General features: G+C 44.0%; 1 protein-coding gene across 5 annotated transcripts in view; it reads left to right on the top strand.

Moving 5' to 3' along the window:
* LOC128802444 (PH and SEC7 domain-containing protein 3-like) overlaps positions 1-15,956 on the top strand; it is a 119,861-nt gene that overhangs the window by 57,573 nt on the left and 46,332 nt on the right. For 4 of the 5 annotated variants that reach the window (XM_053968828.1, XM_053968823.1, XM_053968824.1 and 1 more), the window contains one exon: positions 1,149-1,238. In XM_053968828.1, coding sequence (XP_053824803.1) covers positions 1,149-1,238 — 90 coding nt within the window. Of the gene's footprint in view, positions 1-1,148; positions 1,239-1,856; positions 1,951-15,956 lie in introns of those variants that run through there. The other variant, XM_053968825.1, reaches the window with a different exon arrangement.

A 15,956-nucleotide genomic window follows, 5' to 3' on the forward strand; every position in this document is an offset into this window, starting at 1 on the left:
TTATACATTATAGAAGGGAAATAGAGAATATCCACTTTAAGCTGTCATGTAACTCATAACATCGATGGCCTGTATTACCAACTGGTGCCTTTCCTTGGGCTCCAGTCCTGTGTTAATTTGGGCTCCTGCTCCTAGCCGAAGACAAAGCTCACAGAGAGCTCTTCTGCTGTATTTCTACAGACAAAACATGGCCTGACAGTGGAAAAGTTTTCACTTCATCTTCTGACTGACAGTGGTGCTATCCTCAAAGATACCATGACTGTCACAGAGCCCTATTTTCCCCTCTGTCTATACTGCATTTCACAGCTCATCTCAGGCTGCTTTCCTTTTCTCAGATGTCTTTAGTGTCCTTTTTCATCAATGCAGTTTTATAATTGTTGCCTACTCACAAGGCTCCCTGCATGCTAAGCAGGAGCATTCTAGCTCCTGGGGACTGAGTACAGACACTTTCTCTGAGGGGTGATGGAGGCAGGGATTCAAGAGTAGTTTAGGGCAGCCTCAAACTTCTGGATGTAGTTTGGCTCCTACACAAACATGAAGGAACAGCCAAACTGTTCCTTTCTGTTTGTGGCTTATTTGGGCAACTTTCAGTCTGAGACTCAGACAGGAAGAGAGAAAAGAGTGGGCCTATAGAAATGTCAAAGCAGCTTCAGCCTGTGAATCAGAAAAGGTAATGGCCACGTCTGGGCATCGCACTCCAGCTCAGAGCAGTTGCCACTGAAAGGGGGCATTTGAAATTGTAAGAGAAGGGTATAGAAAGGGCCTCAGTCACGTGTTTCCTGGTGTCCCAGAGCAGATTTAAGTAGAGCTTTTCCATCAGAGACTGGTAGAGCTTCTGAAGACATGGGGATATAAAGCACCATGCAAATACCAGAGATCTTCATCATTGTCCTCTTCATTACCCCCAGTATTAAGCTGGGGTTTTTTGGGGGGGTGTATGTGGGCATTTGGGTAGAAAAGTACTTTCCCTTTTCTAGCTATATGCATACAAGGATGCTCATCTGTGAGTAATCTCATGAATGCGTTCTTAGCATTGCCTGCCTTGGGCTTAAGGGAGAGCAGGAAGATGCATTTAATCTGATGTTGTTTGTTCCTGTCATGGAAAGCAGCAGGAATATTATGTTGTGTTTCTCTGACACTCCTTTCAGAACATTGGGAAAAAGATGACTTGCCAAGAGTTCGTTGCTAACCTCCAGGGGATGAATGATGGCAAAGACTTCCCGAGAGGGCTCTTGAAGGTAAGGAATTAACTGCAGAACATGGGTTTCATTTCTACTGAAAGGTGGTTCAAAACAAAATCCATCTTGCATTTTCTGAATCTTAATTGTCAAACATGACAAGCGATGGGCGTGTTTCTCCTCCCAGAACATACATAATATATATAATGTTTATTCTCTTGTTTTCCCTCTTGCCTTCACTTCATAGTGAAGGAGACTCTCTGCAACACAGAGAGGTGAAACTGAGCTGCGGCAGGTCTTGCCTTAGAGTTGTGTGCTTTGTAAACTCCTGTGGTTATGCCAACCCAGAGTGCTGTCTCCTGATTACAACAGACGGAAGCAGCCAGTTGGCTCTGAATGCAAATACATTAAAGGCTAAGCCTGATCTCTGTGTACAATCTGGAAGGCATGTGTGTTTTTTCATCCAAGGTGCTTTGGGGTATTCACATTATAGCTGAAGATGTAATTTCAGATTATAATGTTCTATCTGGCACAGGCTGCATTGCTTCAGCTTTCGTTCATTAAGTTTGTGCCAGGAGTTAAATCTGAAGAATGGGGGTAGAGGCTGAGCAGGACAAACCTTGTTTTATTGTCTGTAATAATGAGAATGTTTTGCTTCTTTTTTGTCTTGATTGCTAGCATGAAACAGCACTTTGTTTAAATGAAGACAGGTGTGCATACACTGGAGTTCATAATTTATTTATTTTTTTGTAATGGAAATAAAAATAAGAGGCTGCCACATCTGAGAGCTGACCCAATGCCTGTTGAAGCGAACCAAATGAGTTACCATCTCTTGCGTGAGTTTTGTGTCACAATCATTGTGAAATACAGATATACCTGCATGGCTGAAAGCAGCAGAGTTTGTCTTTTAGTACTGGTAATTTCTTCATCATCTTTATCTTCTTCAGGGAGATTTTTGTTGGCCCCTCCTGCTTCAGTTCTTACTGAGCAATGGGGAATATTAAATTTTAGATTTAATGTCTTTAATTTTTTAATCTGTATATCTGTCAGCAGCTACACTTAAATTACTTTTTCTCCCAAGGAATCTCATTTCTCCGTTTGCCATAGAAGGATGTGTTGAGATTAATTTGCAGGTTAATTACAGCCCTTACTGAATAAATAGATCTCCAGACTATTTTAAATAACCTGTTTAAATAACCTGAGTGTACTGACAAGAGACTTCCAATGGTGCTCACCTGCTGTTTGTTTTCCTGCTGACAGAATTATGCTGTTGGGGTTGTACCTTCATGTTTAGTGCTCACCTGCTAATGCTAGGGATGTCTGACTCTTCACCCAAAGCAAATACCAGGGCTCGGGATTTTTTGGATGTAGACAGACGGAAGAAGTTTGGAGTTGGTGTCCCATGTTGCTTCAGGCTTTCTGCCCTTTTCTGTGTGCTGCCTTGATGTTTTGGGGACAGAGTTGACACCCAAGAAGGTTTGATAAACTGATCCTTGTTTTTTAATTTATTAGTGGAGGGGAGTGGAGTGTGTACGAGTAATTGTGCTACTATGTTCACAGCAGCCATGCTGCCAGTAAATGTGCGATTAGAAAAAATTAGCAGTAATAAATTTTTGCATTAGTCTCAGTAAATTAAATTCACAGCACCTCTTCAGCACAGCACCAAAGTGCACGTGGCTTGCTGCTGCATTAGCTGTGTAGCCACTGAGTGTGGGTGAGGTTGCCAGCCTTCTCCCTGCATCCTTGCCCAGTTGCCTGGGAGAGGAAGAGTGGTTTCCACAGGGTGGCAGTGTGTCCCTGTGGGAGTGAGGTCCTGAGCACCCACTGGTGACTAATGTAGACCTGTGGTGAAGCAAGTGGGCTTTTCTGCCTCTGCAGTCTCTCCATGTTCTCCTCGTTGCCCTGCTGCAGCTCTGCAACTCTGCTGAGCCCCAGAGCAAAGCTGAGCAGTGGTGGAGGGGATGGAAGGCTTTAGAGAGCTGAGTGTTCATCCAGGGCTTGTGGAGCTCTGTGCAGCATTTATTGTGGATCCAGTTCCCAGAGTCAGGGGTGCAAAAGCAAATGCTTGTGCTATCCAGGACAGCTGCCTTCAGTCAATCCCTTCATCCTGAGTGTGGAGTGTGTCCCTGAGTGTTTTGTTTGGATAGCAAAATAGCGCATCAATGGCCAGACATTAACACGTGAGGAGGGATACACTTTTGTGTGATCAGCCTCAAAAAACTTGGGACATTGGATCAAGTTACTCCTTTCACTTCCATACATAGAGCTATCTCTATGTATATTAAGTTTTTTTCCAACAATGAGAACACTCTTGGTACAAACCACAAGGCTTTCATGACCTGATTCTCTGTGTGTCACTAGTTGTACCTTGAGAACAAATTATTTCACTCTGGTTTGAAAGTAGAAATGAGAAATGCTAATGTGATCTTACCTTGTGTCTTGCTGTCTGTTCATTTAACATTGAAAAAGGTTTTGCTTTTGTACACCTGTCTACACAAAGATTCATTGCCTTTTTCCTCACTCCTTTAGTCAGATCCGAGGTTGCTTTTACAATCGGGACTCATAAAGACAAATACGCCAAACTGTGATTAAAAGTGCACTTCTCCTCATGGGGTCTGCTTGTAATATTCATGTATTCAACACATATATGTAGAAAGGGAAGTCGTGGCTAGGATCTCCCTCTTTGAAAGAAAACAAAATCAGTCTGACATTTTGGCAGTGTCAAGAACCTCATGATGACAGTGTAGGAGTGGTTTATTTCTCACATGCTCACACCACCTTTAATCTTCTGTAGTGATACCATCTTCACAATTATATGCTAGGGAATTGTACTGTGTGACTGTAGCCTTCTTCAGAGCTGGGCTTCACAAGATTTTCTGGAATGAGGAGGAGATTGGCTTGCAAAGAGCCTAATTTTGGCCATACATTATTGCTTCAATACCTGAGGGTAGTGTGGTCCCCACAAATAAAGTGCTGGTATGGTGCTGGCCATAATGTTTTCCTCTTGCCATCTTGAGACAAGGTGTGTGGGAATCCACTCCAGGAAGGTAGCATTAACAAGGCCTTTCATATGTGAAGAGAGAAAATGTCTTCTGTGGTCCACAGAGAGCCTGCAAGAAGGCATCACTGAGGAAATGGATCTCTGCTTTTGTTAGGCAGTATTCTGGGAGTACTCTGTTGTTAGGCTGTGTGCAAAGTACCACCTGTCCTGTGTAAGTAAATGTCCTCTGCATTTACAGCGTCCAACACACTTCATTCATGGAATCACAGGCATCACCCAAACTCTGACATGGGCTGACTGGTGGTGGTTCTGCCCCATGACATGAAGTAGGAAAGTGGCTGTGTGTCTTTTTGTAGGAGGTGGTAGCTCTTCATTGACCTATTGTACCATCTGGGAACCTCCATCATGCTGAGGTACCTGGGATGCACTTGGCTAGACCCATCCTTTCAGGGACTGCTGATGGAGATAAGATGCCAATCCTGCATAAAAGATCTGCTTTTTCTCTAAGGCTGTTTTTTGGGTAGGCCTTATCTCCTGCAGAAGCACTGTAATGAAGTGACCAAATTAACTTGGAGTTGCTGGTGCTGAACTCTTCTGAAGAACCCATCCTCCTTAATTTCCTAAATGATCTGAATTCTTGATTAGGATTCCTGGGATATGCAATTTCCTATAGAAGCTGCAAACTAGGCTTTATCTCATGTTGCTGTCAGTTCTCTGCACTTTAATTGTGGGGTGTTTTTGCCACTGTCTTTCTGCCTCCTCTCGCTCTTCCTCTCTTTTTTTTTTTTTTAAATTCCCTTTGGAAGCCCTCCAAAGCAAATATCAATTTAAAGAGAATTACCAGCATCTTACTTCATCCATTCCAATCATTTCAAGTATTTAACAGAGAGAATGAGCATCAGGTGGCTAACTTCTCCCTGCATAGCCTCAGCTCCCCTTTACAGAGAGGAACTCACACTAACTGGACTGCTGTGTGTACCCTAATTGCTTTCATCAGCAGTCTTTGTATTTCATCCATTTTGTGGCTTTTTGGCAAGAAATTCCCACATTCGAGTAAAGCCTGATGAAGCTGGGGAAATGAGAGCATGTGACAGCATGTCAGAATGGCCCCAGGAGGACCACATTGACTGCTGTAACACCCTGCAGCAGTGGGCAGAGGAAGGAGAGGACCAAGTATCTTTGCTTCACTAAATAAGACAGAGCTCTGCCTCCTTGTTTCTTCCCCAAAATAAAGCTTTTTCTTATAAACATACTTCTGTTGGAAATAGTATTTTGGGGCCATTTCTTTTCTGTACGAAATAGAAGATTGGTTACAGAAGGCCCCTTTCAGCTGCTAGGAGACAACAGAGTCTAATCTGGCAGTATGAAAGTCAGGGAATGCAGGATGAAATTGTTAATCCTTGTCTTAAACAGTTGTTTATGAAGGCATAGTTTGCTTTCACTCTCAGAGGAGCCACAGATCTATAGGGAACTGCAGGTGACTGTAGGGAACACCTGGCTTGTCTTCACTCTTCTCCATCCTTGCTGAGAACTTTCCTGCCATGATAACCTTTGTTTCCTTCAGCTTGGGTTTTTTTGGGTGTTCTCATTTGTCTAATTCAAGAGTAATAACCATTTAAAGCATGCCTGTGCAGAACTGAGAATTGGAACAGGTTATGATGTGTGTGTGTATTGCTTTTGTCCCTTGAATTACAGCGATTCCTGACACTTTCCTGCCCTGTTGAAATGCAAATATATTTTCTTTTTGCATTTCAGGAATTTACCTCAGTGCATAAAAAAGAAAAATCTATAATATATATATTTTTTCTCAAGTCAAACCCAGATATTGAGTTGAAGAAAGCCTTATAGTAGCAAAAGCCTAATACCAGCTGTGTCTTAGCAGGGAAAGCAGAACTTTAAACAAGGCTTAAAACATAAATTTTTTTTAAGGTGATCCAAGAATTAAGATTGCTCTGCATCATCTAGGGGTGGTACAAGGGATTGCTTATTTTAGGAAGCAGGCTGGATTTCAGGATGGACCTGTTCTGCTTTGACAATCTGCATGTCTCTGAATTAATTTTTGCTCCTTCAGCCTTTCACCTCTTCATTTTCCAATTGTTATTCAAAAGATCTTACCTAGCCTACCAGGCTTTAGCATCAGCAAGGAATGAAACACAAGCAGAGTCAGCTAAGAATTTCCATTGCTTGTGGTTGCAATTATGTGGCTCAATACCAGCCTCATAATGAACATTTGAGGGGTTAATTTTCATCTGTGGAGGCAAGCTGTCTGTAGTGTCTTGTCCAGGTTGATCGGACAAGGGAATTATTTGATGTTTGACTTCTCCAGCCTGTTAGCCAAGGCCATCAACTTGTCTCCGGCTATAACTGAAATGCATAGCAGGTTCCAAGGATGAATGTCAACTGTCAAGTGTGGAGGATACAGACTGGTTGTCTCCAGGAATGATGCACTCTGCCACATTAAAAGAAGAATTCTGGGCTCTTTTCAGACTGGGAATTCTCTAATACAATGTCATACATACATTTTGGTCCCTATGACTTATTACTCCCACCTCCATGTAAGTAGAAAACAAATTCTGAAAAACATTCTTTGATCTTCCACCCACTGATCTGCTTGAAATTTAAGTTCTGTGCTGCATCTCAAGGGAAGGAAGAGTACGAATATAATTTATACCATAGTTAAAAAAAAAAAAAGAAGAAGAAGAGAGAACATTCCATCCATGAGCTTTAGGATTATTGCTGTATAAATCTTTGGTATTCCTTCTGTTTGTCACCACACTTTTCAAATAGTATTGGACTATTCTCTCTCTGACCCAGTTACACTATTTTCTTTCAAACAAGAGTATTAGGCTGCTCCTTAAATTCAGATTTTTTTTTCTCCTTTCCTATGAGGTTAAATGGAATATTTTGTTTCCTTCCAAAGTCACACTTTCTTGGATGATTAAGTATTCACAAGATCCTTGTAGAAATATGGGGCAAATCCAAGGCACTAGTTTTCTGTCCTGTTGACAGATAGGTTCTGAAAGGTGTCAAGAGAGGTAGGAAGGATTTAATCTGCTTTTGGGGCAAGGTAGCTGGACATGACTCCATAGGTATATGGAATTGTGGAGAAAAGGTATGTCAAAGTCTATGCCTATTTTTCCCCCTTCCATAGTGTAATGCCTACAGCCACACATGACACTGACTTACAACCTGTGTGGATCTTAGAGTGGCCTCCCCATCTCTTCTCACACTTCTCCCTATTGTGCCCCCTCCCTTTCTTTTTGCCCCCATCCTTTTGCCTTCTTCCTTCCTTTGCCCACTTCCTCTCCTCCCCGACTTCCTTGTCTTCCCCTTCCTTTTCCTCTTTTCTTTTCCTATTTGAGTCAGAGAGAAGCCTACGAGGGTGGTTGTTTTTCCTTTTTTTTTTTCCTTTTTTGTTTTTAATGCAGGTCTCTAGGGTGAGGGGTTTATTTCAGTGATGTTGACTCAAAGCATGCTCATTGCAGGGACAGAGGCAGAGATTGTTTGCAGCTGATCTGAGATAGTTTGTAGATTTTGAAACACTTCTTTAATCACTTTCCTGTGGGTTTCTGTCACACCTATGCATAATTTTAGGGTTTTGATGCTTTTATGGATTTTTTTGAAGTGCTGCTCTCTTCTGTAGCTACATTTGTCAGTTAGGGAACTTGGTGGTCTATGTTAGTCTGCCTACTGTATGGCTCACTTAATTTCTTTGATCTCTGTTGACAGCAGATGATAATTCCTAAAAGGAGGAATTCAAGAAGAGGAACTTTTCCCCTTGGTTACTATAGTGCTTTGCCACGAAGTACAACAGCTAGTCTGTGAAACAGCTGTTTTCAAATCTGCTGCAAGGAACATGAAGATGGCTGAAGACATCTCTTCACTTGCAGTGCTGATCAGGATAACAGGGTGCATGATTTCTTTGCATCCCTGTTATTATCCAATGGCTTGTTTTCATTAAAGCTGTGATCTCCTGTGTTCTGGTTTGAAAGCAAAACCAGTGAGAGACTCCAAGTCAGAAATACAATTTATTGGGAAAAGAAAAAAAAAAAAAAAGAAGACAAAAATACATGCAATGATACAAAAGGAAGACCACTGACAAAGTCAGAATACAACCTGACACCCCTTTGGCCAGCGTGCTGGTAGCAGTCCAAATTGGAGTGGCAGATATGGTTGCTGTGTCTTCTCGGAAACCTGTGGAAAGGCTGCTTTTCAGTCTAGAAATCCCTGGATTTATCCAGGTGGGAATGCCTAGCTTCTCTCCCTGGGCGGAGCATCTCACAATGGGCTGATGTTATTTTGAGTCACAAGGTGTCTTCTTAATCACCTGTTAAACAGAACTGGCTCCTGGAGAGTGTTATCTCTGAGTCATGTGGCAAGACATTGATGGGCCCATTAACAGGAGATAAGGAAAACTGTCCAGATGCAACTGCTACTCGGATGGTAATAGGAAACATCTTGGTGCTCAGTCTTGGACATTATCCACCCCTTTTCCTATTTCCATCTGCATCATGATGAAACCTTACACATAGTCCTCACTTAAGACTAAGTTTCCTTGTGGTACACAACGGGTTTCCCCATCCTTCTGCATTACCCACCAAGTATAACCGGGTCCTTGAGCAAAAACAATCCCACGGATGGGTTTGTCTTTGCCCGGGGTGGGATTAATCAATCTTTTCTAAAATTCCAAACAATCTTTTCTAAAATACCTTTCATATGTACCACAGGGACTTTATCTCCATCCACTGTGTGCAAGGGTTCAGATTGGGCAGGACCAGCTCGATTGATGGACCCTCAGGTGTTGACCATCCAGGTAGCTTTTGTTAAGTTCAATTCCCAGTTCCTGAAGTTTCCCCCACTGAGTGCCTTCAGGGTGGTCTTAAGCAGTTCATTGCATCGTACAACTTTCCCGGCAGCTGGTGCATGATAGGGGATATGATATATCCACTCAATGCCATGTTCTCTGGCCCAGGTGTTGATAAGGCTGTTCTTGAAATGGGTCCCATTGTCCGACTCAATTCTCTCAGGGGTGCCGTGTCTTCACAAGATCTGCTTTTCTAGGCCTAAGATGGTGTTCCGGGCAGTGGCATGAGGCACAGGGTAGGTTTCCAACCATCCTGTGGTTGCTTCCACCATGGTCAGTACATAGCGCTTGCCTTGGCGGGTTTGGGGAAGCATGATATAGTCAATTTGCCAGGCTTTCCCATACCTGTATTTTAGCCATCGCCCACCGTACCACAGAGGCTTCATCCGCTTGGCCTGTTTGATTGCAGCGCAGGTCTCGCAGTTGTGTATGACCTGAGAGATGTTGTCCATAGTAAGGTCCACCCCTCGGTCACGGGCCCATTGGTATGTTACGTCTCTCCCCTGATGACCAGAAGCATCATGGGCCCAACGAGCTAGGAATAATTCTCCCTTATGCTGCCAATCTAGGTCTACTTGTGATATTTTCACCTTAGCAGCTCGGTCTACTTGTTCGTTGTTGTGATGCTCTTCAGTAGCCCGACTCTTGGGCATGTGTGCATCCACGTGTCGGATCTTCACGGTCAGTTTCTCTACTCGGGTGGCAATGTCCTGCCAGATCTCGGCGACCCAGATGGGTTTCCCTCTGCGCTGCCAGTTGGCCTTTTTCCAGCGACTCAGCCATCCCCACAGAGCATTAGCTACCATCCATGAGTCGGTGTAGAGATAGAGCCTCGGCCACTTCTCTCGCTCAGCAATATCCAAAGCCAGCTGGACAGCTTTAAGCTCTGCAAGCTGACTTGATCCACCTTGTCTCTCAGTAGCTTGTGCCACTTGTCGTGTGGGGCTCCACACTGCAGCTTCCCGTTTCCGACTAGTGCCTATGATTCGGCAGGAACCATCCGTAAAAAGGGCACATTGTCTTTCAGTTTCCGGTAGCTCATTATATGGTGGGGCCTCCTCGGCACGTGCCACTTGCTCTTCTTCTTCAGAAGACAATCTAAAAGTCTCCCCCTCAGGCCAGTTTGTAATAATTTCCAGAATCACAGGGCGATTCAGATTTCCAGTACGGGCACACTGAGTGATGAGGGCAATCCATTTACTCCATGTGGTGTCTGTGGCATGATGTGTGGAAGGAACCTTTCCTTTAAACATCCACCCCAGCACTGGTAGCCGGGGTGCCAGAAGCAGCTGCGTTTCGGTGCCAATTACTTCTGAGGCAGCTTGAACTCTTTCATAAGCAGCCAAGATTTCCTTCTCTGTGGGAGTGTAGTTTGCTTCAGAGCCTTTGTAGCTCCGGCTCCAGAATCCCAGTGGTCGACCCCGAGTCTCCCTAGGCACTTGCTGCCAAAGGCTCCAGGACAAACCATTGTTCCTGGCTGCAGAGTAGAGCACATTCTTTACCTCTGGTCCTGTCCTGACTGGGCCAAGGGCTACCGCATGAGTGATTTCCTCTTTGATCTGGGTGAAAGCTTGTTGCTGCTCAGGGCCCCAGTGGAAATCATTCTTCTTGCGGGTGACCAGGTAGAGAGGGCTCACAATCTGGCTATACTCGGGAATGTGCATCCTCCAAAAGCCTATGGCACCTAGGAAAGCTTGTGTCTCCTTCTTGTTGGTAGGTGGAGACATAGCGGTGATCTTGTTGATTACTTCTGTCGGGATCTGACGACGTCCATCTTGCCACTTGACTCCTAGAAACTGAATTTCTCGAGCTGGTCCCTTAACCTTGCTTCGCTTAATGGCAAAACCAGCTTTCAGCAGAATTTGGATAATTTTTTCTCCTTTTTCGAAGACTTCCCCTGCTGTGCTCCCCCACACAATGATATCATCAATATACTGTAGATGTTCAGGAGCCTCATTCTTTTCCAGTGCAGCCTGGATCAGTCCATGGCAGATGGTGGGACTGTGCTTCCACCCCTGGGGCAGTCGGTTCCAGGTGTACTGCACTCCCTTCCAGGCGAAGGCAAACTGAGGTCTGCATTCTGCTGCCAAAGGAATGGAGAAGAAGGCGTTCGCAATATCGATGGTCGCATACCACTTTGCTGCCTTGGACTCCAGCTCGTACTGAAGCTCCAACATGTCTGGCACGGCAGCGCTCAGTGGTGGTGTGACCTCATTCAGGCCACGGTAATCCACCGTCAGTCTCCAATCCCCACTGGACTTGCGCACTGGCCATATAGGGCTGTTGAAAGGTGAATGGGCCTTGCTGACCACCCCTTGGCTCTCGAGTTTACGAATCATCTCATGGATGGGGATCACAGAGTCTCTGCTGGTACAATATTGCCGACGGTGTACTGTTGCTGTGGCAATTGGTACGTGTTGTTCTTCAACTTTCAGCAGTCCCCCACAGAGGGGTCATCTGAGAGACCGGGTAAAATATTCAGCTTTCTGATGTCTTCTGCCTCTACAGCAGCTATTCCGAAAGCCCAGCGATGTCCTTTTGGGCCTTTGAAATATTCATTTCTGAGATAATCTATGCCAAGGATGCATGAGGCCTCTGGGCCAGTCACGATGGGGTGTTTCTGCCACCCATTCCCAGTTAAACTCACTTCAGCCTCCAATACAGTAAGCTGCTGGGATCCTCCTGTTACCCCAGAAATAGAAATGGATTCTGCTCCTACATATCTTGATGGTATCAGGGTACATTGGGCACCGGTGTCAACCAAAGCTGTATATTTTTGTGGTTCAGACGTGCCAGGCCATCGAATCTACATAGTCTAATAGATCTGAGTGTCCCTGTCCTCTACCTGGCTAGAGGCAGGGCCCCTCTATTCCTGGTCATGGTACACGTTGCTCTCTTCCTGTAAATAGGTTCTTGAGGTTCCTTCAAGAGGATCAGTTATATCATCATTCCTATATTGTCTGGAATTCTGTGTGTGAGAGACTGGAGCAGCATTGACTCTAGATGAGCTTTTTGTGTTAGGTGTTCCTTTTAGTTCACATACTCGGGCTGCTAAAGAAGAGGTGGGTTTTCCATCCCACTTCTTCATGTCTTCTCCATGCTCCTGAAGAAAAAACTAGTGGAGTGTATCCTTTCTCCTTGGCTTGGGAATGCCAGCTCCTAATGGCAGAGACTCCTGTTGGTTCTGGTGAAATATGGTAGACTTCTTCCTTAAGTTCCTTTTTTAGTTTCTGATGACTCTCTTCAATCAAGTCCCGGACTTGCTCAGCCAACCTTGTTTCCACAGACGAGACATGGGTTCGAAATGGGGCGGTGACAGTATCCTCATAAATTCTTAATTTATTAGCTAAGACGCCCACCCTGTCTTCGCCTTCCCTCCACTGCAGTGGAGTGCCAGGTAACAGGAGTACATCTCTGGTCCGAGCCGTGCAAATCTCAACCACATTTGCGATGTGCACTGGACACAGTCTGGACTCTTAGGAAATCTCTCGTCTTCTGAGAAAATTATTTCCAACACAGCCAATTCCCTCAGGCATTGGATACCTTGTTCCATGGTGTTCCATTTTCCTTGGTGCACCTGGAGGTCTTCTTTACAAATGTATCTGTCCCTCACACTTGCAAGCAGTCGCCGCCAGAGGCTGAGTTTCTTGGGTTCTCCTGATCCCCTGGTCAATGACCACATCCTGGGACAGTGATCCCAGTTGTCTGGCCTGACTTCCATCCAGAATGGTGTCATTGGCTGCAGCATCCCAGATGCGGAGCAGCCAGGTCAGGATGGACTCGTTTGTCTGGCAGGTGAATTCCCTCCACGGGTCACGCAGCTCACCCAGGGATAGAGAGCGAGTGATGATCTCTGGTTCTGTTTCTTCTGCTGGGTGCGAAGGTCCTGCAGCATCCTCATCAGTCACTATGCAGACTGATTTGCTCCTTGATTTCTTCTTCCTCAAGAAGATGCTGCATCACACTATGTATGTTTTGCTGCATCACACTATGTAGTGTTTTGTTTCTAAGCATGTTGCAGACTGTGCAGAGAAGACAAAGCAGAACTAACAACAACATTATGCTGTCCTTGGCATCCAGAGGGAACTTAACATTTTCAAAAACTGCTGTGTCAAGCCTGAAAGGTTGGAAAAAATCAATCTTTACCCCTCCCCCCAGGGGCTGGGTGTGGTTGCCGAGGCCCCAGACATAGCAGCCTAGATTAGGACAAGCAAACAGAATTGAGTACATATTCCAAATCATGTTCATTGCCTCAGAGGTTATAATGCAATAGACATAATAGATCAATAAAGCAATTCTCATACCATACCCTGGTTTACACATGAGCATTACAACTGCCAGATAATTCCCCACGTTTGGGAAAATATAGAGAGCTAGGTATAAGACCCAAAAAAGCATGTTAAGCATCATAATGAATAGGTACCCTCTACAATACAAAATTGTAGTTCTGACTTCTCTCAGTACCTTCTTGCCCCACATTGGGCACCAAAAATATGTCCTGGTTTGAAAGCAAAACCAGTGAGAGACTCCAAGTCAGAAATACAATTTATTGGGAAAAGAAAAAAAAAAAAAAAAAGAAGACAAAAATACATGCAATGATACAAAAGGAAGACCACTGACAAAGTCAGAATACAACCTGACACCCCTTTGGCCAGCGTGCTGGTAGCAGTCCAAATTGGAGTGGCAGATGTGGTTGCTGTGTCTTCTCGGAAACCTGTGGAAAGGCTGCTTTTCAATCTAGAAATCCCTGGATTTATCCAGGTGGGAATGCCTAGCTTCTCTCCCTGGGCGGAGCATCTCACAATGGGCTGATGTTATTTTGAGTCACAAGGTGTCTTCTTAATCACCTGTTAAACAGAACTGGCTCCTGGAGAGTGTTACCTCTGAGTCATGTGGCAAGACATTGATGGGCCCATTAACAGGAGATAAGGAAAACTGTCCAGATGCGACTGCTACTCGGATGGTAATAGGAAACATCTTGGTGCTCAGTCTTGGACATCCTGTCATTCTCAGCTGGGCAGTTACCTTAGGAGTGGTTTCTTTTGGCACAAGATGCACTGTAGATTCCAGAGATAAAGTGATACCAGGATTTCTTTGATCTTCCAACAGTCGTTGTGGTTTTGTCATTCTGCTCACTTCTAGGTGCTTATTGATGTAAAAAGTCAGATGTAAAGACTTGTGCTGTGACCATGAGCTGCTGGCTGTGTGTGCTTTTTTTAGCCTTCTTCTTATGTAACTTAAACCAGAGATAGTTCAGTTGCCCTCATGCAGTCATCTATCATTCTCCCATCATTCCAGCTGTTACCCTGCGAGGATTCCTGTTGACCTGGTTGCTTGTGAATGTAGAAATTATGTGGTTGCTCTAGTATTTCTGCTGTTCATGGGAGACATTTGATCTTGATTGTCAGCTCCCCCTAGTCTGCAGACCTCAGGAATTGTTATCTTAATATTACAGGAATTTTACTGTTGATCAGTTTTAAGCTCTAGTTCTCTAGCCATTGTATAGGAGTAGCTTATCCATCAGAATTGACTTTCCTCTTCCTTCCTGTTGTGGTGAGAAGGAAAAAAAACATGAAAGAAGGTAAGATGAAGGATGCAGGAAAGATTTAATGTTGCTTATTTAACAAACAGCATTTAGTGGCAGTATTAAGTAGTTCTGCCTTTCTGTGCTGCACAAATACTTTACTGGCTTTTGAGGTATATTTTAAGTAATTAATATGCATGTGTTTATGTATTTTGTCAGCTTGTGTTGTCTGTATTTGTTATTGACATCAGGCTTAAATTATTCTAGTGGATTCTTGTGACTCTGTTTGAGGACTTTGGAGTTCTTTAGATACAGTGATGTGGTCCTTAGGTTTGTACCCCAAAAGCCAATATTGAATTTTACTTTGAATTCTGCAGTTTGTCTTCTTATGTTGTTGATTCGCTGAATGACATTAGGAAGACCAAGCAAGGACTGAGTATATTTTGCCTCCCAGGGAAACTTGACTGGTGGGAGGAACAGATGGGAAGGAGCTTATTTCAGGGTAAGTTGGAACAGCTGCCCATTTCCTCTATGGGTGATGGGGTCTGACATAGTGCCTTATGACAAGAGAAAAACTTTTGTATAGTTTTAAAAGGATGGGATGGAAGGAATAATAGTAACTCTGGTTTTCTGCTCCTGCATTTGTTTTTACTCAAAGTTTTAAATTTTCCTGCTGGTTTATGGTTTGTTCCTTAGAGGAACTGATAGGGAAGGTCTCTATATTGTGTCACAGTCCTTTTGGTCACCCCAGTTGTGTCACTGACTAAACGAATATTTACATTCTACCACTTTCCTACCACCTCTTTGCTTGACCTCTGAACAAGAGGAAGATTCTGAATTCTTGACACACTTGGAGGGTCCCCTGGCTGTGGTCAGCTCTGATTTTTCTGATACTGCACAGCTATTTCAGCCCCTCTTTAAAAATGTCCCTTCTATCCCTCTATTTATGTTAGCAAAACACTTTTCCCTCAGAAATTCCTGTTGCTCAGTTACAGACATAAATCAATCCTGTGTGCATACTAATTTCTAAAATGGTGGGTCTTCTCTAATGTCTGGCCTTTCCCCAGAATAACAGTCAGTGTGTACACAGAATACTGGCTCAGTCAGGAGTACAAGATTGTATTATCGCTTGCGGATGAAAATCAGGGACACTGATGAAATCTAGACTGAATCCCCAGTCTGAAGATATTTAAGGCTTCAAATATGTTTTCTCAGGAGGCTGTCTTTGGGAGAGTGTGAGCTGAGAAGTATTTTCTCAGAAAACACTGAAGAAAGAAGAATAAAGAACATCCTTGGAGTTTTGGACTGCTACAGAAACAGACTTGTCCCTTTCTGAAGTAAGGTTGCTGTCCTACCTAAGGATCTGCTAACTTCAGCTCACAGAATGCT

Source organism: Vidua chalybeata, chromosome Z, assembly GCF_026979565.1.
Source record: "Vidua chalybeata isolate OUT-0048 chromosome Z, bVidCha1 merged haplotype, whole genome shotgun sequence".
Classification (NCBI taxonomy): Eukaryota; Metazoa; Chordata; class Aves; order Passeriformes; family Viduidae; genus Vidua; species Vidua chalybeata.